This window comes from Neopsephotus bourkii, unplaced genomic scaffold, assembly GCF_033783945.1.
Source record: "Neopsephotus bourkii isolate Nb327-2 ecotype Australia unplaced genomic scaffold, CSIRO-AGI_Nbou_v1 NB_1248, whole genome shotgun sequence".
Classification (NCBI taxonomy): domain Eukaryota; kingdom Metazoa; phylum Chordata; class Aves; order Psittaciformes; family Psittacidae; genus Neopsephotus; species Neopsephotus bourkii.
The window spans coordinates 417,636-443,490 of record NW_026901733.1 but is presented as its reverse complement, the minus strand read 5'-3'; the positions used below and the strand labels follow the sequence as shown (position 1 = coordinate 443,490).

The following is a 25,855-nucleotide window of genomic DNA, read 5'->3' as shown; positions in this document are numbered from 1 at the left end:
GATATTGTTGCTAACAAACTTCTTTGGTTCGTCAATATATTTCCAAGCTTTAATTGCTAGATTTTGGGTGGTGGAAGGAACCAACAAAAAGACTCAACCAAGAACAGAACTTTGAGCGGACCAGGTACATGTGAGGAGCTGAAATCAGGTCCTACCACAGAAATTAAAACCCAAACATTTCCTCAGTAAATCAGCAAAGTCCATTACAGTTACAAGATGCTCATCTCTCTTTTTCCTTTACATATGCAGACAAAATAGTTTCAAGGGAGTATAATCAAGGATGATTTATAATATCAATAATAACATGTAGCTGTTTAAAAAATGGGGCAACTCAAGTACCTTAGCACCATCTGATGATTTATTATGAGTCTTCTTCAATTTCTCCTTTTCTGTACCAAGGTACTTACTTAAAAATCAAAAGTACCAGCATGCATCAATCTATAATATTCACAGTTAAGATCTACCATCAGTAACTATATTTAGTAATGCTGTGTATTATTTGTTCATAGGGCTGAATATACCAAGAGTCATTAAAAAAAAAAATAATCATGGTTACAGGTATATCCTCAAAACCAAAAGAAAGCAACAGCCTTGTATTATTTCTTCTGTTTATAATGTACTAATGCTAAGTTCCATTCATACCAGTTGCATCTAGTTACCCCTGAAGACACTTTGTCACCCTCCATCTCTTCACAGCTCATTAGCTGAAGAGGGAGAGCTCTTCTTGGGTCAGGAGTCAATGTGTGTGCCGAGACTTGAACAGGGTCCCACAGGGTCCCTGAGCCTATTCAAAGACTCTTCGAGTCTCTAGGCAGGCAGCTCTACCACGTGTGCCAAAAGAGAGTTTTCCTTCTGGCAGAAGCACTAGGAGCTGTACAAAGTAGTCTCAGTGGGGAATCACTTAGATTATCGACAGGCATATGCCAGGAATATTAAAGCAATTCCATGAAAACAGGATTTTCTGGCAAACTGTTGGTGCAGTGCCTGTCTGGTTCTCATGAAGCTTTTCTAAGGAATATTTCTGGAAACTGTGCAGATACACAAATGTTACAGTGAAATCATCTGACGTTCTGGAGTGGCACCAATGGCAACTTCTACTGGCTGCTGAATACGTTTGTGTCAGGTGCACGGATTTCTTAGATTGTGTTACGGCACACTGTGAAGCTGCATCCTTATTTTCAACTTCCACTGTGGTTGTGTTTACTCTCTGCAAGAAATAGGCTCCCAATAGGTCAGGTTTGCCTGTTGTTGGTTGCATTCTCCAGCTTTGTCCTGGAGTTTTTGCGTATTGCTACAAGATGGGACTTTACAGATATTTATAAATGCATGAGTTGAGAAGGTAGTTGTATTACCACAGAAAGCAAACATTTAGTAAAGCTTCTATACATGACAAATCTTTCCTCCCTCCCCCCCCCCCCCTTTTTTTTGGGGGGGTGTGTTTTCTTTGGAAATAGCATCTACATTACCATTAACTAGACAATATCTGTGCCCTGCAGGGGAAGACAAAGCCATCTGTGGCAGACAGCAAACATTCCCCAGGAAATGGAAAGAGCACACTATATAGATCTTATGCTTTTTACAGCTACAGCACTACCTATAGGATTTAGATAGTTTTTTAAAGTATGTGGGCACTGGAACTATGAAGCAGTTCTTGATACTCTCTTGTTTTGCCTTTTCCTCACCTTTGGACTATGTAGAATATGTAAGTATTAAATGACTTGCACTCAAGTCACAGAGGACAATAGTTGCATGAACACACCATAGAAATCTACAGAACACACGGGAAACTTAATCTAAGGAATTTTAAAGAAAATATATAATTTTAGGGCACATGAAAGAACTGCAGTTGCATAGGAACACAAATAACTGGCCAGTTTCTCAAAAGCTGTATATTTAGGAAAGCTGCCTGAATAATGGAATTACACCAGCAAAGCATCTATCCTTTTGTACCACATTTTGCATGTAACATTTCCAAACTGGAAATTTTCCCAAACCAAAATGTCAACCACATTTTTTTCTTAAATAAAAGTGTGAATGAAACTTCCTTGATGGGTAATGCTCAGAAAGCATGAAAGGTACAGATCCCTGACAGTGTGGAAGAGCAGTTTTTCATTTAGCTCATCAAAATACACTCTCTAGGGTGCTGTTCTATTCCTGAGTATGGCAGCACTGTGAAAAGGAGAAAAGGTAGTGAATGAGACAGGGAAAAAGAGGAAAAATAAATAAAGCTGATTGCAGTGGGGTAGAAGTGTTTCATTCAAGTGGATCACAATGCTATTTTATTCAGCAGCTGTTCACTGAGGTGTAGAAAGCTGTAAGTCTGCAAGGTCTCTTAGCCTGGAAAATGGTTGGAGAAAATATGGACATACCGTTTAATCAAAAGCAGAAGTTTCTTCTGTACTTTTTAATACATATATATGTGCATATATAAAACAGCCCAACAGAACTTTTTCAGTTAACTTATGGTACAGAAAACTGATTATTTCATTGGCAAAGAGTCTATGTGTCTCCTCCTTGATATGCTGCCTGAACCTGTCCTGAGAAACAACTAATGAGACGAATCCTTCTGGTAATCATGGCAAGCATTTCACACTGGGAACAGAACACAAGGCTGCTTGGATCATAGCAAGAGGGCAGATTTTTCTCCTCACAATTCGAAACGTTTCAGGGCATTGTGAGGAGCACATAAATATTCAATACCACTTACAAAAGTCTAAATGTTCAGAATAGCTAAAACTTGTTCCCCAGCTACAGGTATGCCTTCCAACGTATTCCCTCATTTTACTGATTACAAACACACCTATCACAGTTCATATTTTAAAGATGTCTTCCAAAGACAGAAAATTTCCACTGAGAGGTACTCAACCTCCTTGTCAAAGTAAATCAAGGCTTGACACATGATCATACAAGATACAATGTGCATCTAAAACAGAAATCTGAGAAGGAAACAGAGGAAATCAAAGTAATGCTGATAAGAAAGACAAGACCAGAGCTCTACCATATCTGGCCCAGCCATGGCACAAGCAGTCATGAGCTGGGGATGTGTCCCACTTACAGTTGTCTGAAGAACAGTTTTCCCACTTTTTAAAGTTAGGCTTGCAGGCATGGTTACATAAGTAATTTGAAAATAAGATGACTTTGCAGCAATCTTGAGGATGAGACTCTGCTGCTGATAGGGACATTCACAGATGTCGGGGGGCTGTGAGAATTATGCATGTATTAGTAAGGGATGAATTTGTGCCCTGGGAATTTAAGATTAGAACTGTATCAGGCAATAACCTTACCTTAAGACATCAAACTCTATTCCAACAAACCATATTAGCCTGCTACTCCAGTACCTGTTGGTGTCCAGCTCAAAAACCCACCCAACCATCCTCTAGGGTATTCAGCGAACTCGCTTGAATCTGAAGGTGATCCCTGCAGCACAGATGCTGTCTTTCGAGTAGGTGACATTTCAATGACTGCAGTGGGAATCAGTGGGACCTAAAGATGTTACAGCTGAAGAAGGGACAGCCTGATGGTGGAGGCAGGAAGGAAGGCCCTGGTGTCAAATGCACCATCGTGATGGAGCCCCAGAACAGTCCTTCTCCGGTCATGCAGAAACCTTCACAGCAACACAGTTTCATTTGTTTCCACCAATTTCTCACAACACGAAAGCATCCCCTCCCACCCCTCCCCCACAGCCCCCCCTCCTTTCTGAACGCATTGACAAAAGGAACGGCAAAATAAATAAATAAAGACTTAGCCTCTGCTTCAGGGAAGCGGCCTTTCTGGGTTTCCGCATTGGCGGTGACCCAGCTGGAGCTGGTAGGCATCAGTTTTCACAGCAAACAGTGGGAGCGGAGGGGGCCAGCGGCTCCCCGGCTCTGGCTGCAGGCTCCAGGCTTCACTGTTTCTCTCGGCCGGCTGCCCCCAGCTGTCATTGTACCAGGCCTGAGCCATAGGTGAAGGCGTAGCTGCTGGCCAGTGAGAGGGATTGCTGGTGCTCCTCACCCTGCTCCTCCTGGTAGCTGGGAAACGTCTGTGCCCGGGACACCTTTGCTGAGCTGAGGCTGTGACCTGTGGTAAAGGGGACATGGACACAAAAGATGTAACTTGTCTTTCATTTAATTTACTTTCATCATGGACACGGACTTCGATAAGCTGGCTTCATACTGCCCCACGGTGCCGGGGTGCCTGGAGAACAGATGTGCACATTGACCATTTTTTTTTTTTTTTAAATTGCATAATATCAATAATATCTCTTATATTTGCTACTCTAAATCTCAGTTGTGTTTCTCAGTTAGAGCTGATGAAGAACTAATGCACATCTTTTTTATCTGAAGCACTGCTCAAGTAGTAGAAGTAATGTCAGAAGTTTCAAAGGGATTTGTCACACAAATGACGTTAAATATACTTACTGTCTTTGAATAAGATGCCAGCCTGTCAGGCAAACACAGCATCATCGTAATTTCAAAATGAACTGGAGGTGGGATATAGCCCATGTGGCAGAATACTAGCTGGGAAGAGTATGTGTGAGGTGTTTTCTTAGATGGGCTTGTGAAACTCATATAATCATGGCTTGCTCAGTCGCAGCCAGCAAGAGGGGAAACCAGGCATGAAAAGCCAATGATCAAACTCAGAAGATGACTTCTATGACACAGTTCTGTAACCTGATCATTTTCCTACCTCTAAATTCCCTTTTGAAACTGACATTTAATTAGTAGCACAAAGTTCATTTCCAAAGTTCATATCTTCATGCAACACATATTCTCCATTTTTTGGCAATGCATATTGAAGCCTTATTTAAAATGGCATTGGACGTATGCTTTTAAATGGCTTTAATAGATGTATATGTAGGAATGCAAAATCATATTTCTCCTTCAACCACAGATATATTAAGGAATAGAATACAGAGTCAAACACTGAAGAACTAGGCTCATGGTGCAATGTTTCAAAACAGCTGGCAGCTTTCTAGACTACCCGAGTAGCGCTGGAACTAAGAATGATGCTCACCAGATTTGGCAAAACTATCCTAGCGTGCATTTGGAAAAGTTTGGCTATAAAATGTTACTGACAGCTTAATGAAAATAAAAAATTATTATTCCCCTGAATACAAGAGAGCAATACTGGCACCAAGAGAGAAAAAATCCCAATGAATTAATTTAATCCTATTGAGGATGAAAAGGAAATGATATTCAAGTCTTTTATTTCCTGTATGTATGTCTCAGCTGCTACCACATCCTTACTGTTTTTTAAATGAATATTTCTAGCTGCTAAATCTTACAACAGGGCTGATATTAGCTATTCTCTAACCAAAAGGATTAATGAAAATAAGTGGCTTTTTCCCTGACTGCTACATTATATAATAATTAGATCCAATAAGGCATGATCAACAGACCCTAAAGTTCAAAGACACCTTGGCTCGAGCCAAACTGTGACATCCATCTATGGAAATAATCAGAAAACGAGTAGAGGACATCAGTTCAAACGAAATGAGAAAGCTATGGGTAACAGAGAATTTGCAAGTTTAGGAAAGAATGGCTCTTTCAATAGGCTTACTTTCAACTTATATTGTTTTTAAAAGAATGAACTATATTAATGTATTTGAATAAAATTAATAAAAAAACAATGGTGGTAAAATAATTAAACAGTCCACTGGTTCTGAGTTGGCCTGAGACTTCCAAGTAGTAAATGTCCAAAATTTAGATGTTTATTCAGCCTTTCTTTTTTTTTATTTTATTTGGTATATATATCCCCTACTGGAAAATTTAAATTATAATAAACTCTTTTATTTGCATTCCTACTAAATATTATTTTAACACTCATACTGATCCACCTTATAGAGTCTTGGGTACTGCAGTGTTTCCATAGTTACACTTTATGTCAGCAGTAAGGATTTTGAAATTCAAGTTTCAACAGAAGATTTTACAGTAAAGAATTTGAGTTCCACTGTTTTCTAAGCTTCCTCCTTCAACAGTATTTTCTGTGCCCTTTTGGGTCTTAAAAGGTTAAGAGAAAAGAAGACTGCTGTTCATGGACCTTGCACCACTTTGGTACCACACTTGTTTTTAAGAATACAAGACCAGCTCTTCTCTCCAGTTTTTCTGACATTGGCATAAGATGAATTTGATTAACACACACTCCATGACCTGAAGACACCAACAGAACCAGGGGAGGCATTTTTCCTGTGGCTTACATAGGAAATGTCTTTCCTTTATTTAAATTTACTCTCTGGATCATAGAATGCGATGAAGCTGTAGTCCAAAGCAATTAGGTATGAAAGATCCAGCAAGATAATTTAATGCAAACTGGCAAATTACACCAAAATTAGATTTTTCCTGATCTTAATTATGTTGGAAGCAGAGGCATTATACACAAGGACCGTATTTCATGGCATGGTGCTTATTTATAACAATTCTTTAGAGGAAAAAACCCAATGGTTTCCTAGTAACAGCAGTGATTGATGAACATACAAGTAAATCGATCACAATTTCTAGGAGAAAACTTGCAGTACTCAGCTAAATGAAAGAAAAAAACAGAAAAAAAGAAGAGATCCAGGAATAAGCTTTAAAAGCTCCTCGACTGCTGCTCACTGGGAAGTGTTTTTCTCTGTTTTTAATTCAGAATTAAAATTCTTAACCAGAAGACAGGTGTCAAACCTTTTTCTTTTGCAAATGAAAAAAAAAAGGTCATGCTTTTCATTTCCAACGCAAGAATTCAAGACACTCATCTGCTGTTCTTTGGTTAGAATACTCATCTCTGATGTACAGGGCCTGTGTTAAAATTCCTCTCTGCCTGTGGGTACAGTTCAACATTACACTTTCTGTAACAGAAAAAAATCAGCTGAAAATGTTTCCTTTCTTCTCTCTATCAACACTACTGTCCACTGTCCCTCAGCTGTGCCATTGCAACTGAAAGGCTGAAGCACTTTGGTCTTCTGGTTTGCAAAAGCCCTACAAGCAGTTGAACTGGCACAGGCAAGGAGCAGCGAAAGGTAAGAGACGGCAGGGATTTTGTCAGACTGGCTTTGGTACCAGATTGTTTGGGGAATAATGACCTGTGAGCAGTATGCAACCAAATGCAGGTGAATGCTATTGCCAGCAGACTACTCACTTCTCTGATGCAGGATCACTTTTGAAAACCTGTGACTAAGCATTTTCTAATGCAAGATCTAATATAAGTGCATAGGTTTTGCAGTTCAGTGATTAAAAATTAATAGAACCAGAGACTCCTATGTTTCAGCTTCCGTTGCAGATCTTGAAAGTACCTCATATTAGATAGTCACTAGGTAAAATAACCAGACGTTTGCAGCTGCACAGCAAGCTTTCATCTGGGATTTCTTAACCTCTGAACAGATGACTTCACAAAAAAACCCCACAACATTATGTGCTTTCAATACAGTTTTACTTTTTTAGGTAATAATAATAAATTTATTTTTGAAAATATAATTTTGCATTTACATTCCTAAGGTTATGAGTAGAAATCAAAGCCATTAAATTAAAGCCAATTTGATATCTTTATTAGTATTATGTTTTGTACTTGGGAATGCTCTCAGATTTCATGAGGACAAGAGCACTGTGATTGCAATAGATGTTTCTATAAATGTTACAGAAAACCACAGTTGTTCAAAAGAAATTTCTATGAATCAATCAGTACAAGCAAAAACCAAATAAAGTGAATCACTGGTTCCATTGTAAAGCAATCTTCTTTTTGGAAATATTCATTGGAAAGTTCTGTTGTTCAAAATAAACAGAACAGTCTGAAAATCAGTGAAACAGAGACGATGGGATTTTATCTACAAAGGATGGTGCAAGGAGGTGGAAAAAACCCAATTAGCTAACAGATGTTTCAGGAATGAAACGCTAGTAAGAAGGGGTTAGTTGTATGTTGTTTCCTCATGCAATTCTCACCGGACAATAAATGCAGCCCTTCAGCCAGAAAAGTTCACAAAAATAGTACTAGCATTTAATCTAGATTTATGTTCTCTAAGGACTTTCCCAGCATCAGTGAAAGTGCCTGTTTATACTAAAGGAGGCCAAAAAGATTACACTGAGGGTATGGTTTTGATGAGAAAGGTTGTCTTAAAGTGCTTCAACCTCTAACAGTCTTTGCAGAATTTTTGTTAAGACACAGGACAAAATGGGAAATATACTGCAGGTATGCACCTAAAGCCCACTAGGGAAAATGAAAAACTAACTGCAATAAAATAAATAACTATGACTGCTGAGTTCAGATGGAAGCTTTTATCTTCTAAGGGCTTTTGTTGCAAAGAAAGAGTCCACATTTTACTCTGAGTAAAGAAAATGTTCCTCAAAAAACCCCCAAACCCTTACTACAATCTCAAAACAGTTAAGTGTTTATTATTTCATCAAAAAAGATACTTTCATTTAAGGCAGAAAAGAAATGATTGCTGTTATCCTATTTTTAAATTGATACTGGTTAAAATTCTGCCAACTCTCCATATTGAATATACAGTGTCTTCTATTAAGCTGTTGATGACAAAGCAGCTTTTCCTTTTCTGCTGTTAGATGATTGGAATAACTAAAGCAAAGTTTCATAGGACAAACTGCTATAAAGCAAAACATTTATTTTGCAGTAATGATGCAGTTGGATTGGAAGGGCATTAATTGCTACAGCAATTATGCTGTCACTCAAAAAAGATGCAATGGAAGGAAGCAGATGGAAACTGAAAAATAGCATAAACTACATTACAGCACATTGATTTCCATATACTTATTGCACATGGAACTGTGGGCCTCTTTCAGTTTTAAATAAAGAAATACAAGTTTTCCCTTGAATTTAGCTACAGTTGGAATTAAAACTCCAGGGAGCATGGGTGGGCTCCAAATTTTATACTCTCTAAAATAATTTTGGATTCCATTAAATCAAATATTTATCTTTCTGAAGGCAAAATGAATATCAGGAAACATTTTTGATACAGGTTTTTTTAAAATTATTTAGTTTATTAATTAGAAATAATGTTGAATAAAAAAGTAAATTGATGATAAAATATATAGGAAATATACTGAGAGTGACTTTAAAATAAAAACCAAACCAAAACCCCAAGCTGCTAGCATTTTAAAATATTTAATTTTATTCTCAGGTAAAAAGTATCTTATTTTTCTTTAGAATTTGAAATTAAATTAATAATTTTGAGGGGTTTTTTGGCCAGCATCAAGATTCGTAAAGTATCTAAGGGGAATATACTTATACGGAACCCTATCACTTTTCAGAATTGGAATGCTATTATTTAACTTGAAAGTTTTGGGCATTGTCATAAAGTTCCCCTCTAGAAAATAAGGAATTTTATATGTGCATGGAGAAAAGATTGCAGGATTGTCAATTTTAAGCCAGTAAATTTACAACATGTCAAATTTTTGAGTCTTACGGAAGAAGTTCTCAACACTACAATTTTGGCACAGGAATGCTGGAGTCTCATGAAGAGTACATTTACATGTTAGTATTTTTAAATAAGGAAAAAGCATGTTCTTACACCACTCCAATAGTGACAGTTGTTTGTGCACTTATGAACAATGTGAATTTCTTGTAAATACTATGTACAAAAAAAAAAAAAAAAAAAAGGGGCATTATTTCATCTGTACCCCTGTGTAAAATAACAGGTGTTTAAGAGCAGTATCTTGAATCACATAACTAAAACTAACGTACTGACTAAAGGTCAGGTTGGTTTCATTGCAGTTGTGTGCTTCCAGATAGTGTTTTTAAATACTCTCTCTCCTATTGCATTTAAAGTCTGTATTACCTACTTAGGCTATCAGAAGCTGATGTAGCTCCTGTGGTAGAAATATCAGAACATCAACCACATCTTTCTCAATGATGAGTATATCTAACTTGCCCTCTACTTTTAACTGCTTATCTTTATTTATTGGGCAGTTTTTCTAGTAATGCATCTTTTTATTCATAGTACCATCTTTCTATGCCTCTGTGTGCTTATAAAGAAAGGAGACATATATAAACACTTGCTACCTAACATCTCCACCAAGGAAATGGAAAAGGAAGCTACTTGCACAATCTGGTACTACCCAATATTTTTTTCCCTTTCTGTGTGTGTTCCTGCACCCAAAATATGACACTCATGGGAAAAAGAATCTATTTTACATATTAGATCTCTTTGACTTGTGCTCTTCCATTTGTAACATATAATTGTATGCCTGCATGCCTGAACTACAGAGAGATTAAATAAAAGAAAGCATCTAACTGGAGTAGCGATTTTTTTTTTTTTAGTTCAGTACTCTGAGCCAACATACAGATAAAAACAATAAGATTTTAGCTAGCTTTTGTATGTTGTCTTCCATATACAGGCTGCAGTGGTCCTTACAGAGATGAACTGATTTCAACTTTACAGCTTTTTACACTTGCGCTAATGTTGCAATATGAAACCAGCATCCTCTCTGCCTCTGTTCTGAGTTCAGCTCCTCAACTATGCCAACACAATTGAAGGAGGTGTAATCACGTTCTCACTTAACATAAAATTAGGCAAAGGTCCAACTTTGCTTCAAAACGAAGAGATTTTTTCAGATGAAAACTCCAGAAAGAAGTTTCTGAATGTGGTTTTACAGATCCTACAGAAGTGATTTTCTTCTCAGCTTTTTTTTTTTTGTTGTTACTTTCAGTTTTTAATTTATTGATATTTAAAGTCTTTATCAGGAAACCTTGATCTATGCTAGCCCTGCACTGAGCAAGCAGGAGGGATGAATCAATTCCAAACCCATATTCTAACCCAAACTTTTCTGTGGTACAGTGCAATACCATATTTTCAGCCAGTTTGCTTTGTGAGAGAAAAAAAAATTACTTTGTTTTAAATCAGTTAAAGAAGATATTCAGCTGTTCTTCCTGACTGGCACACAATACTAGGAGAGTCACAGTTTTCTGTGAATCGTTAAACAGGTGATAACAATTTGTCTATGTTAGAGAAATGACTGTGGTCAAGGATTTTGCTTTATAATGAAAGATACAGGCATTATAGAATAGTTAGGGTTTGAAAGGACCTTAAGATCATCTAGTTCCAACCCCCCTGCTATGACCCTGAAGAAAAGCTTTTGAGATAAAATGTGTGTAGTTTAATACAGAAACATGTCAAAATATCACCAAGTGAATTAAGACTTTAAATAAAATCTTGAATGAGTGCCGGAACAAAGCTACCTGAAAAGGCTTAGTACCTTGTACAAAGTGGCTAGCAGTTCCGGCCTAATTTATCCTTTCAACTACAGACTCAGTCAACCAGAAACTAATATAAAACATGTCCACATAATTTGCAGAATTAAGACTTACTATGAAATGAATAACTCTGTTCTTGAACTTCATTTATCCAAAGTAAAGTAAAATTATTTCATTTACCAAAGATGTAAACAGAGACTAAGAATTTCTATACAAAATGTAAGTAATTTCATTTTCCTATTCAAGCTTGAGGCAATGAACTTTTTAAACAGAAACTTCAGGAAACTGAGACATTCTGTGTTGGTAATATTAAAGAAAGAAAAAGAAAATGGTGGAGGAGAAATTCCTGCAAGTGACGATTTCTTTCACTTCAAGGAATATCAGAATTGGATGAGAACGCTGACAAATGATAAGATGATAGGGAAATGCAAGAAATAAGCAGAGATGAATGCTCTGATCTTAAGTGCATACGGGAAAGGCTAAAGTAGGGGGAAGAGATAACAGCTAAGGAAAACTCCAGTAACAAAATTATTTTAGTCTTTATAGTGTTCTGCATCATGGGGTAATAAACCAACAAAAGGAAACATAATAAAGTTACCTTGCTCCTGGAATAACTGAAAAGTAGAAAAAAAAAAAAAGCTAGTGAAAAAAGAAACAAATGTGAAAGACAGATGAAATTGCTTGGATTCAGTCACTTTGTCTCAAAAAATGATTTCTGCTGTTATTTAAGTAGGTAGACCCACACACTTTGCTGTCTTTTGCTTTTGATTCCTGTGTAGAGTATCAAGTCATTATGAGAGTCAACTGATTGTTGATCTCTGTGCATAGATTGATAGCATAATTTACTTTTATATCCTTGAAAAATTACGTCTACCAGAGTAGAAGTAGGTAGCTATGTATGCAGTGTTATCATCTTGATTTACCAATTTCTTAGCTCATGGTTCACTTTTCCCTTCCTCAGAATGTTTTCGTTGCATTTTTATTACAGCCAAAATAAATGCCTGGTCAAAACACAGATTTTATCAGACAACTTGTTAAAAAAAATCAACCCCGAAATCTGTTACTGATTTAGCATAAAGCATCTTACTAAAAAATGCAATTCAAAAATGTAAATTTATACATTGCATATCACTTTGATGATATGGAATATCTGTTAAATATTTATTGCATTTCAAATCATATTGACATTTCCCCTTGGATATGTATTCCACAAAACACTATACAGGCTTCATGCAATTTTACTGATAATACAGAGTTGAAATGAAACATTGAATTTCTATTATCATATTAGAGTATAAAGTGAAATGAAGGAAAAAAATACACATTGACAATATATATAATGCGGAGATAGCACACTCCACTTTGAAATGGATTCTACTGGAGGCTGAGTGATTAGTACTTTTCAATCTTCTTGTGGTCTTAATTCTGCTGATCTTTGGTATGGCCAATATTTCCTGACCCACTAGTATTTTCATTGTAAATCACAAAGATTTATAACTAGCCCATAAAAAATTTCCATAAATTGTAACTCAGCACATGAGGTCTGAAGCCAGAGAGCAAATTTGGTCTGACAGGATGGAGGGGATATGTTTTTCAGCACATTTTTATGTAAGTGAAATACAGCTTTGATTGGAAAAAAAATAAAAGGAAAAATTTGGCAGGCAATATAGTTTATATTGCTTGACACAGGAAAAGATGGGGACAAAGGATTTATGAGACCCCAAATGGATACATATTCTACAAACACTAATTCTAAAAGACAATTTTATCATGTAAATATAACATGAGAACTGAACACATATAAAATATAAAGTCTAAGACAGGCAGGAGACACAGCTGAACACTTCCTTTGGCTGTCCCAGGCAGTTTCTTTGCTTACCTTAAGAGCCAAGGAAATAGGGAGATACATGGTAACAAAACTATCCCTTATAAAAAAACAACCAAAAGAGCAAGACCAAATCCAAACATGTTTTATGCCGGTCTGGCTTTTGCTGTGGGGTCAGATGTGCGCCACTTCTGGCCTGTTCAAAGAAAAGGAATGCCTGGCATTTGAAAATTGTTATGAGGTGTAATTGCACCACTTGTTTTAGCATCAGCTGTGTCTTAGATTACCTCAGCAAATTGTTGCACTTCAATCTCAGTCCTGTTTGAATTCTGCTAGCATTCCTTACTGCATGGAAGCAGGAAAAAACATTTTTTTTTACCATATTCTTGTACCTGTGCTACAGAACTCATATTCATTTAATTACTTCACTTCCTGGGTATTTAAGAACAAAATGCTATTCAAACTGAAGGCAATGTCTTCCAAAGACAGGAAAAAGTCTTGGTAAAATGTCTTTCATTCAAGGAACTTTGAACCTGGGCAATCGGTCTTGCTTATATGTATTTTGCTGGGAAGGGGAGGAGAAGGGTGGTTTATCAGAGGTAAAAACATAGTTCCCACTTTAATAAAATAAGTTATATAAACTGACTAAAGATTTTCCATTATTTGTTTTTCTGTCACCAGTGAATGAATTTCAGAAAAGATAACAGATCTCACATTAATATAGGCAGGGATGAAACACAACTTTTAGAACTTACACCTATCAAAATGTGTTCTATTTTTTAGCCATACAATGAAAGCATTAAACCATTTGTTACTTAAGCTTTCTATGAAATAGCTTTCTATGAAATTGTCCTTAGAAATGTTCTTTAGAAGGCCTTAATGTTATTTCAAGCCACAACCAGATAGTAATAATAGATGCTATATAAAAGTGGATATATTGTCTTAGCTCTCTGGCAATGATTAAGAAGCTTCCTCAAATGCTTGAAGACATGAAGACACAAAGACACACCTCTGCAGCAGTATTGAAGTAGAAAGGACAATAGATTTTTACTTCCTTTTTTTTTTTTTACAATTTGAGATGGTAGTCTTGCCTTAAACTTACTTAATAAGACTTGAGACTGCAGGTATTTTATCTAAAATGTGAGCTTGCTTTACCTTAAAATTGGACTTCACGTTTCAATGCACCTGCTTAGAACAACTTAAAAGGATAGACTGAATTAGTGAATTACTGAAGAGCCGTAACTACAGATTTAGGAATGCTTTGATACTTTCCCACTAAAATAACAAAGATGATCTGCCAAATGGCATGCAGTCATTATATATATTTGTAACTTAAAAATGTTTCTTAGACCACATACATCAGTAGTACTAACCCAATGAAAGCATGGTGATAGTTAATGTTAGAAAAGTATAATCTTTCCAGGGAAAACTCATTTTACATACTTCTGGAAGTAGGAAACCATCAGAGAGTTTTGAAAAGCAGCAGTAAACCAAGTAAGCTTATACACACAAGAGGGAATCTTCTCGTTGAAATGATAGTATCATTATGAGTTTAATATCTGTTTGCAAGACGAAGTTGTAAAGCTCTACCAGAAAAAGTAATTGTTTTTTAGTAAGGAATTTTGCAGGCTACCATTATACTATTGCAATTTATGATTTTGAGCATATTTTATATTTTAGAGAGAAAACTTAAGCTGAGAATGAAAGGACTGACCAGAAGAAACTAGTTTTTTTGTTTGGTTTAGATATTTTTCAATTATTATTCCATCTGCCTCAAGCAGACCTCTTAAGTATTTTCTGAAGGATGACAACTTAATGCTCCCATTATTTTTACAGGATTTAGTTCAGATTTCTCACATTTACTGGTTTATTCAGGATAACCCAAGCATGATTCCTTAAAGCAGAAATAAAACCCCTTGGTTATTTAAAATATTTCAGGCTCAAACACAAGGACAAGTTCATAGCATAACAATTTGTCATTAATAGGAGAATTTGAGATCCAATGTGGTAAAACTTGAACAAGCTTGAAATAAGTATTACTGGATCCCATCTTGAGTTAGCCCAACAGAATTGATGCTAATTGCTGACATAAGAGAAACCATTTCCAGTCAGTAGTATTTAATTGAGGATCTTTCCATCTCCATATTCTGTTCAGTATCCAGACTGATTTTTTTTTCTCTATGAATAAAGATTGCATTGTACTTTCTAAAGTTAGTTTACCTATGAGCATTAAATACTTCACTTATCTTAGCTAAATATAGTCTTGAAATAAATTGGCATGCATTGATCTGAATTGGAAATCAAATTCTACTATTTTCAGATGAGAAACTTGTATAATGTACACAAAAAATACAGAAAAGGATTTTATGACAGATACTTGAGGTATAGTTTGAAAAATTCTCTAACTAATAGGAAATTGTATAAACCTACTTCTGGGGACAGATATATCAAATCTCCTGCACGCTTCCATGCTGTCTTCTGAGGCATTTGTTATTAGGCAATGCAAGTGGTTGAGAAGTTTATTAGCTTTAATCCAGCAGGGAAGCTCCTAAATTCCATCCCAAAGCTTCTGTGCAGCCATTGAAGGCACTGGGAATACAGGAAATGTTACTGTCTGTATTGAATGTAATAGCACTTTGTGCTCTTTTGTTCCTTGCAGAGACTCTCTATATAAAATGTGAAAATAAGGCCGTTTACAGAGGCTAAACAAATTATTTTCCACTATAATTTGTTCTGCAAAATAAAGAAGCTCATTGATTTTAGGCTATATAAGTTTAATTGGAATAAAGTAGATGCCTAAACCATCAATGAAGCACTCAGGAAAGTTAATCCATTTTTCATGATACTATAAATAATTTTTTCTAGCTGTGAAAGCCTTCAATTACCCACCAGGAAATAAAAAACAATGGCTATAATTCACTGAGGGATGCAAGTGATGTTCTTTCCCATTTTTAACCTGAAAGAGAAATTCACTGTGATTAAGTGTGAACAAGCTGTGTCATTTTCCTCAGACTTGTGAAAAGCTAGAGGAAATGAGTGAAGGTAAATCTTGTGAAGGTATGTCAAACTGCTTGACCTGCTTGTGTCTGGAGACAGAAGCCTCCCTTTTTCTTTACTCTCTCGGATGACTGAAAAAACAGCTTAAGCCAAAGCACTTATTTCCCCCCTGCTCCCAGCAAATAAATAAATAAACAGAATAGAAAACCCAATGGTAATAGTAAGACACACTGAAATTACCAACTACCTATCTTCTCTCTGTAAAATTTGTTATTAAATCTGTAAATATTCTGTCCCGTTCTGCCTTTTCTGTTCCGCAGCTCTCTGAGGCTGCTTTTTTGTTGGTATTCCTTCTGTGGCCTCTCAAATCACAGAAGCTGTGAGAACAGCACAGCAGCAGTCCCTTCAACAACTTTCCTTAATCCCAGCTGCTGGGAAGGGATCTTGACAACCCCAGTGCATTCTGGCAAATCAATTGACTGACCCGCTGAAGCAGGAAGGGTTAGAGAACTATCATATCTTAAGAGATGTTCATTCTGCCCTCTCCCATTGCTTATTAGTTAAGTGCTACTAAAGCAGGCTAGGAAGTGAAAAAAAAAAATAAAAATTGCCTTTAGCACAAGGCAATAACCAGCAATCTTATGGAGAACACGACATGTACAAAGTAATTATACTTCACACAGAGATTTGGAGAAAAGAGTATTTTACATTAAAGCAAGGCATTTCCCTCATGGCGATTTTGCTGCTGGCTTGGACTGGAAAGAGCTCTAATGCAGAAGTTAAATTCATTATGAGTGTCTGCAGTTGTACTATACAGATAACAGATGATGAGGTGAACAAAGGTGAATCTTGCAGGGTGACCGAATGTCAAAGATACTGGTACTGTGTAGCAGTTTATCTAAGAGCGTGAAGAATGGCATGGAGCCATCAGCAGTAGAAGGGAGAGTTACAAAAAGGACCCACTTCATAATTTCTGAATGAAGTCTCAGGAATTTCTTGTGTATGACTAGACCATCCAGTGCTCCAGTCATTTTCAGCTATTGGCAGCCACACAGCAGCAGGTAAAATTCAGAGCAGCCTTTCATGGAATGCTGCTCAGAGTATATTAGGATATAAAAGAGACTAAAATCAGCTTTGCCTTCCTCCATCATAGCTTGCTGCTTTTTGTGCTGTTTCTGCTCTCACTGCCCATTCTGCCAGAGCAGCATATAATGTAGAAGCATACCATATGCAATGGTATTCTTGAGTTATGTTGATACTCATTCATGAACACTGCAAAAATTATTAATTCACATGTAAATCTTTAGGTTTATCAGTTAAGCTCTAAAAGGAAAGAAGTGAATAATGGAATATAAGTTGCTTTCCAGAAGGACAAAAGTGGGAATTTTGAGAGCAGGAAATCAGCTGTGATTTAAAATGAAGTTAAAGTATAACTTCAGCAGAAACTCATGAAACATGATTATGTACTTTTACATTAAGGCAAAATGGCAGTTTGCAAAACTGTGCTGTATAAGGTACTGTCTCCAGGTTGCAAAAGTAAAGCTAAACTAAAATTAAACATATATATTATCTCCTTTAAGACCATATTGAGAACAATTTTAAGGGTTAAAAAAAACACAAAAAACAAAAAACAAAGCCTAATGAAGCAATTTCATAAAATAAAGAAGAAAGCAGATTACTTTTTCCAATTATTTCTGATATATCTCTTTATAGCCTCCTCCTCCCTGGAGAAATAATTATTAAAAATCAGTAATTGTGAGAACTTTTGCTCATCACTTGTTAAAGAAAATAAAGCACTACTGAGGAGTCCTTAGCTGAGTCCTCAAGCTGAGATGTGAGATAACTCTTGCAAGACAGGTACGCTATTATCAACAAAATATAAGTGATTTATGTCAGAAGAAAAACTACAGTTACAATCCTTTATGTTATAGCTCACACCGGTGATGACTGTACCATGCTGATTACTGAGGACACTGATTCTGCATCATAAAATCACCATATTTACAGTTCATAGCTAGAACTTGTAGTTAAAATAATTTTCTTTATATAGTTTTGCAGCTGCAGACATGAGCATTACTAAGGCACAGAGGAAAGAGTATTATATCTTTCTTGGAGATCTTTGTCTCTCACAAGATGAGAACTTCGCCTTCTTTTATGATGTTACATTTTTCTTCATCAGTGGGAGAATGGGATCCACATAACACTTAGTTACTTCCACCTTTCTTTACAATGGATATTTAATGAAATACAGGAATAGGTATAAAAGCCTCTAAAACAGCTCAGAAACTGATGTACTAACTCAAAATGTCTGCCAGTCACTGCTCAGTACAATCCCTGGCTTCATAAATTCACTTTGAAAGGCAAACCAAAACAGATATTTCTGCCTTTTTAAACAGCTTCATGAGACCAACCATATGCTAGGAAAGGCATTTTTCTGGGGTATAGGTTGTGCATGTCCATTTACGTTAGAGGTTAATCAGGAATTGAATTTAAAAGACAACTAGGGAGCTATGCGAATTTTAGAAGATATTCAGGCCTGCTGCTGAAGGCTGTGAGACCATATGCTTTGCTCCTATAAAAGTGTTTTTCAGAAGATACCTGGGGGTTTCAGTGGAGGCAACGAGAAAGGGGAGATCCAATTTTTACATCTTTGGTAGAATGGCTAAGTAGCAATGATTCAGGCAACTATACTGCCACGATGCACTAAAAACCAGTCTTATCACTAGTAAACTGTTACTTTAAGAGCAAAATTAAGGAAACAGTAACAGCAAGAAGCACACTGAAAAAGGCAATGTTACTGTTTCTACCAACTAGCTATTATTCTTCATTTAAAAAACTAATTGCCTTGAAAAAGCATCAAAGATGTGTCACAATATCATGAATTTCCTTTCCCCCAAAAGCAAAGAATTCTAGTTTGAGACGAAAGAGAAGAAAAACCTTCACAGCACATGATTTCTTTCTTTTTTTTCTTTTTTTTCTTTTTTTTTGAACTTGGGCCATGCAAAAGAAAAAGAATGTGAAGTAGCGTGAAGTAATGCGAAGTAGTGTGAAGTAATATGAAGTAGTATCTATTGTGCTTGGGTTATAGCATCTTTGCAAGAACTGGGGTAGAGGAAAAGGAAGTATTATCTTAGTATTTTAACTTTGAACCAAATAAAGGAGGCAAATAACATTCTTCACTGTTTAAGAATAGAGGCACCATCTGACAGAAAGCATTTCCTCCTCAAAGTAGGATGTGATTTTTGCTTCACCCTTTGATCAGACTTTACATCTACTGTAGTCACTTCTGTGATGTCACACAAAATCTGTAATTATCAGTTCTTTTAATGCCTCATTTTTGCCTACCAAGAACCTAGTATATATATGTGTGTATATTTAAGTTACCAACTAGAAGCTATGAAACCAGTGAGAATTATTTCAAATTATGGGCAATACCAAACCACTAGGAGGATCTATGTGTTGCTCAACCCAACTCATGCTATAGTAGGAATAAGGCTGGAAGGTCTAAAACACTCTTCTCTAGTACACTCTACTTTCTTTACTCTTTGATGATCAAAGTTAGGCACTGGGATAGAGTATAGTCCTTTTTAGTGAGATGGAGAGCACCTCTTCAAACAGCCTTTTCTTATTTTTCTCCCATTAGTATCATTTGCACTGCATCTAGCTCCTGCCTCACTAGAAATTATTATAAAGCAGAGCTATTCTATTAGGACTTGTCTCTAAATTAAACTATAGTAAATGTGTATATGCAAAACATAGGGGGCCTCGGCGGATGTAAAGTATTTATTTGAATATTACTCCCTGTGTCTCTCTCAAGTCTGCTATTTAACTTACTTCTCCTACTATATATACCATTTAATATTATTTATTATGTTAGGAAGACTTTTTTTTTAAGAAAAAAAACCAAACCCAAATATTTCTAGATGCTAGCCTTTTTGCAAATAATTTGAATTTGCATTAATGTTAATTTTAGATGACAAAATATTTATTCAGCAGTTCCATCAAATGGATTAACTTTATCCCTTTTGACATGCATACATATTTCTTTGCTTGTTTTTGAGAAATCTTTTAAATTCTTAGACTTCAACAGAATTCAAACTATACTTTTTCTCTGATGAGAGCCAATTGACATTAAGCCACTCACCCTTGTTCACCTTAATTGAATAAGAATTGAAAGAGTGGTTGACAAGAAATGACAAAAAAGAGACATATTTAACTTTTTAAAATTTGGAGAAATAATAATTTTCATACTAAACTATTTCCCCCCCTCCAAATATTCCTACATAATTAAAATATTGTGAAGGAATAGATGATGAAAAATTTTCTGATTAAATGATCACATATAACTGAATTTTCCTAAAGATTCATACAACCCCTATTTTCATATTTCCATATCTTGTTTTTTAACTTCATCAGCAATATCACGCATAAAAATTTTCCATCCAGATCCAGAGTGATCTGCAGAAAATATATAATTTATTACCAAGAATCTTAAAAATATTCTAGTAGCTTTTAAATAGTTTTGATTTTTTTAATATTTTACTTTTTGTCATAGGATTTATTTCTATTTTGGATATATACAGTGGCAAGAACTTGTTAGCCTGAAGAAGAATGAGGCTCAGAATGTGCTCAGCTGTAACCATAGACCTGCCCCCAATTCTCAGGTCTGCTAGGTTTACTTTTTACCTGTTAAACAGCACAAAGCGGATGTAGAGCAGGCAGAGGTTGCTGCTACAGAATTCCCCCCAACAAGGCTGCAGTTCTCTTGCCCTAAATCCTGGGGGTGTAAATTCAGTGTTGACTCTCTGCAGCTTTTCTGTACATTAGAAATAGGCATGAAGAATCAAAAAGCTACAGCCAGCCGGGCTGGATGGGGCTTTGAGTAACTTGGTCTAGTGGAAGGTGTCTCTTCCCATGGCAGGGGGTTCGAACTAGGTGATCTGTAGGGTTCCTTGCAACCCAAACTATTCTATGATTCTATGATTCTTTTTCATATACCCAGATCATGTCTTAGTTAAAAAAACCTGTCTATTAGGTTTTTTCAAGTGCCCACATATTTAGAGGAGGACTTGATAAAACAGGATGCTTTATAGAGCATATACTAAATATTATTGAGGGAAATTAAGAGAAATATATGGAAGTATAGTAAGCTGAGACACACCGTTAACCATTTTATCACCTGTCATATGTCTTGCTGGACTCCTTTGGCTGTTTACCTGTCCTATAAACTCTAAATTCTTTTTTTTTCAAACTGATGCTTTATCAGCTGGAACACCATTGCTGCTTAAAAGATTTTAATATCATTCATCAGAGCTGCTGTCATTTCACAGCACTTAGCAGAACGTCCCACTGTCATATGAGAAGTCAGCACACCTGCTGAAAACTGTGAATATTAATTAAATCTATAACAATGAAATAAAGAAAAGTGTATCACATGGATATAAAGCATCCAGATAAGAATGACCTGGTCTCACCTTAAAAGTAAAAAAAAAAAATTCCCCAAAAGATTTAATTTCCTGATAAAAAAATAGCATATTATATTTCACATTCTGTTTTACTTTACAGCTGACTAAGTTAGTTGAGAAATAACTACCCCAATCCCTGTGCTGGTTTAAACATTCCTGATGATCTGGATTGTTTTTAATTCTACCAACAAAACAAAACTGAAACAGAGCACAGCTTTTAGTGCACCCAGGCATCACTCCAGTCTCCATCACTGTTTCAGACATTAGCTGCAGCTGTGTAATTCCATCTCCTTCAGGAGAATTGTTCCCAAATGCCATCACAATGACTTCTGGGTTTTTAAATCAAAGGCTGGTTTAAGCTCTACTCCCCTCCGCGCTCCCCTTAAAGGCTCACAACCTCATCTTACTGCAGTCACACATTGATTATCCCAGGCATGCAGGTGTCTGTGGCATGCAGCGTGACAACCAAGTGTGGTGCCAAGAGCATAAGAAACCCTCTCAATCTAATTCAGTAACTTGGGCTCAGTCTGCAGCTTCACAAAGCAGCCAGTTTTCTCTACACTGTCCACTGCTCGGATAATTGGCGTGACATTTAATTTTTCTTTTCACTAGGGCAAGACACTTGGGTGGAAAGATTTATCTTCCAGCACGTGCCTCTGGCCCCAAGTAAATGGCATATTATGTTTCATGGTTCAGGAGCTGACACCTTTTCCAGGGTGGTCAAGAGCAACCTTCCCCTATTCCATAACTCTGCTGAAAGTGAGACATGATGGAATAAGAGAGCAAACATGCGTCCTGTAAATTTGTATTGTCAGGTAGTTATATACAGATAAAACCTGCCAGTCACACTATTAGGTATGATGCTTATGCCATTTCTCCTACCCAAATTTGACGCCTAAGCAGAATTGCTTGCCAAATATGTGGCACATAGGTTTAACTGTTTCAGATAAACCAGAGGTGTCTATGGATTAACACTGACCTTCTAGGTCAAAAGCTGTAGCTCTATTTGCAGCTTCTCCCTATGTCACCTCTGCTCTTTGTTAGGCCTTCAGGAATAAGACAGCTTATGCCACTGCAGCTCAGTTTCATATATTGGTTTGTATCTTGGGTTTCTGAGAGTTGTTCTCTGTTTCACTGCATAAGAAATCTGGTTTTAAATACCACTGCAGGGGACTACAGAAATTCTGTAAACAGAGTTAAAATATTGACCACAGCATTAGCAAAGATATTGTAATCTTATAAGTTAGATGTCTGTTAAAAGAAGATTTGCTGGATATGAAACTGCAATAGTACTCTTTTTGCTGCACTTACTAGCTGTTACAGACAAAAGACTACAACTCTGACAGAACAACAAGAAAGTTATCTTTTTTTTCTTTATTCAGTGTTAATATTATATAGTCTGCACCAATTAAAGAGTATGATTTAAATACATGAGTTTAGGTATGTTGTTCCAACTGAGCATTTTTACAGTCAAGATATCATAACAGCAATGGGATGCAATTAATGAATAAGCAACAGTTAAAGATTATCAGCTTTGTGGTTGAGCCACTGCAATATTTTCTTTGAATAAATGACGCACAACTTTCCTCAAATGAATAAACAAGCTACTAAGGGAACGATTTCACCCTGTAAGCTGTTATAAAATGTACAATTAGAGACAAGCTACATTCACCAGAGAAAAACCCAACCCAACCCAGCATGAAAAAAGGCTCTGTTTTATACATATCCAGATATAGGTAAGCCAGTTATAGTCAGATACTCCAAAGCTCATAAAGAGAACAGCAACAAACATGGCAGCTGAGTTATTTCCAAGTGAAACAAATACACCTTCTCAGAATAATGCCTTCAAGGTTTAAAACAGCATAGCAGCATTTAAATCCTTTATTTTCTTTATTGTTGCAGATATCTGTAAGAACAGATGGTTTCAAAAAGATGTGTTTCCATTTAGGCTTCTGCTGCACTGTATTTATGAGAGGATACAGTCACAAGACACAGGCCACCTGGCATTGAGCTGTGATTCATTCAGCTGCAGAATTGGATTAGGTGAAAATCTTTTGCAACATTAGAGAAGTTGCTGGAATTTTGTAGGAATAAACATCCTCCACTCTGAAAAACTACCCTGTTTCTGTAAGAATAACTATACCTGATACTCTGTTTAGAAAAAAGAGTAAGGAAGAAGAAAGAGTAAATGATTCTTCTAGATCCAGGAGGCAGCCTGTTACTCAGCTGTCATTGAGAAAGACCGAGGAGGAAACCTCTCAATTTATATGACTAGTGAGAAGAAATAAGTTCATGAAATCTAGTCCTAAAGTCTCATTTTCAACTGCAGAGCTAATGAATGATCCATAAAAGTTACTTATTCCCTTCTGCAAAAATATATATGGCTGGGTACATGTACAGTTGTTTACGCATACAGGAGAGTTGTAAGTGCATTTTAGAGACCTGCTGTCTTTTACCCTTTCAGCCACAGTTTTTGAATGATGTTTTGTGAAACCTATACATTCTGTTGGAGTCCTTCTGGAAAAGAGTAGAAGGTGACAGAGAATTAATCAAAGACTTCTCCTGGTATCAATCCATTCAGGGGCTGAATACACATTTTCTAAGGGCTGAAGCACAGACACCTACCTGTGGTAGCTGCAAAATTTATTCTGGATGGATATAACTGTACTACTGACAGAAAGAAGCAAAGAGAAATGAAAGCAACTTATCCTTTGAGTCTGACGCAATATAAGCTGCCAACAAGCCTCTTCTCTCTCCTGCTCAGCGTTCCTCACTGTGAATCCTGTGGTCTCAGCCAAACTATGGTTTTGGAAATATGTAATGTAGGAAAGAAAAAATTTGATGACTCATTTAGGCTAACACAGAAGTTCGCCTCTGTCTGTGGCATGTACCTACTGCTGTGGTCTCCAGATTCAAAGAAAGTAAACTACTGGGGAAAACAAAGCAAGCCAGAAAGCTTAAATTGAATGAAAAGTGTCCTTTACTTCTCGAAGAGTGAGGAGACATTGTCATCCTTCCACGTGAAACAGCTAGAAATTTAAAGAACTTTTTTTTTTTTTCTTTTTAATCTCTGGTTGATATAATTTAGTTTATTTCCTCAGTCTTGCAAAAAATTTCAACCTAATATGACTCTGAACCTCAACAAATCACAGTTTGAAAAGGGGAAGATATGTTTCTGATCACTGACCATTGTTAAATGTTCTTAAATTCTGAAATGAAGAATGTGTTCACTTTAGAAATATTTGAATATGTTCTTCTTTAAAAGCTTAGTTTGCCAGAAAAGAGTCAACACTCTTTTTTAGACTCTGCAAAGGTATTTATAGCCATTCTAAAAAAGGGAAGTTTGTTTCTATATTAATACCAGATAAGCATAGGAAACCCACACAGAGTTTAGTAGACAAGCTACTGACAAGGTGATTTACTTTGACTGATCGGCCATAGAGGCAGGTCTTGCCAGCCTTGGCAGGATTGGTCATCCTTTACTTCTTTGCTCCCCACATCCCGAGTCACCACTTTTGGTGACATTAAATTTACCAAACTTAACTCACACAAACTGAAATTGCATTGGAGTATGGTTTCTTGTTGTAGGATTATTTTTAAAGGCAGCAGATCCTTTGCCCCAACTCCTACTTATGTTAAGGGAACTTTCAGTTCCTCTAGTTGTGTACTGTACCGAACACTGGATCTTAATTCCCTGGCTCTGAAGCCACACCATGTTTAGTTTGGCCCTTAAAAAGACAAATGGCCCTAGAAAATGTCCTTTTTTTTCTTGTTTTGGTTTTTTTTTTGTTGGTGTTTTTTTTTTTGTCACATGGCACAGTGAACATGTCACATGGCACAATTTGAAGCGTGTTTATTTCTTGGTTGCATTCTCTCACCCAGACATATGCAGATTCATCCATCACATATACGTCCAGAAAGAAGTTAGAAAGTCTGAGAATGTATTTAATAAAGAGGACATTTAAAATGACCATTTATTAATATTAATGATGGGTGATAATTTGGCTGTATGATATCAGATATTGCATGAAAGTACAGCCTGACAGAATTATAATATCTATTTTTTACTCTGTCATTAAACAGGCAAGAAGAACAATTAAAATGAGTTGCGCAATGGAAAGTAATGAATAATAGAATAGATGTTTTCCCACCTACATACTTTGACTAACGCTGAACCAAGAGCATTGTGTGGCCACAAATAGAGAAAAATTACTAAAAATTAGCAGTGTGGGAATGAAACAAAGCACCTGCTCAACAACTTCTGTGACAACTTCAGAACAATTAAAAGAGGAATATCATGCTAAGAAATTAAAATTATTATGCTTATGCTCTATATTTCTGAATTTAAACCAAAACATGCATTGGCATTTGGATTCAGATTTGCAACCTGTAGTAGAAGGAATATTTTAAA

The 25,855-nt window shown here is 36.3% G+C and overlaps 1 protein-coding gene across 1 annotated transcript in view; it reads right to left on the bottom strand.

Annotated features, from left to right (window-relative positions):
- Window positions 1–1,432: 1,432 nt before the first annotated feature.
- DOK6 (docking protein 6) overlaps window positions 1,433–25,855 on the bottom strand; it is a 240,545-nt gene continuing 216,122 nt past the window's right edge. Inside the window, exon 8 of the mRNA XM_061364653.1 lies at window positions 1,433–4,059. Within this exon, the coding sequence (XP_061220637.1) occupies window positions 3,920–4,059 (140 nt within the window). The 3' untranslated portion in view covers window positions 1,433–3,919. The remainder of the gene's footprint in view (window positions 4,060–25,855) is intronic.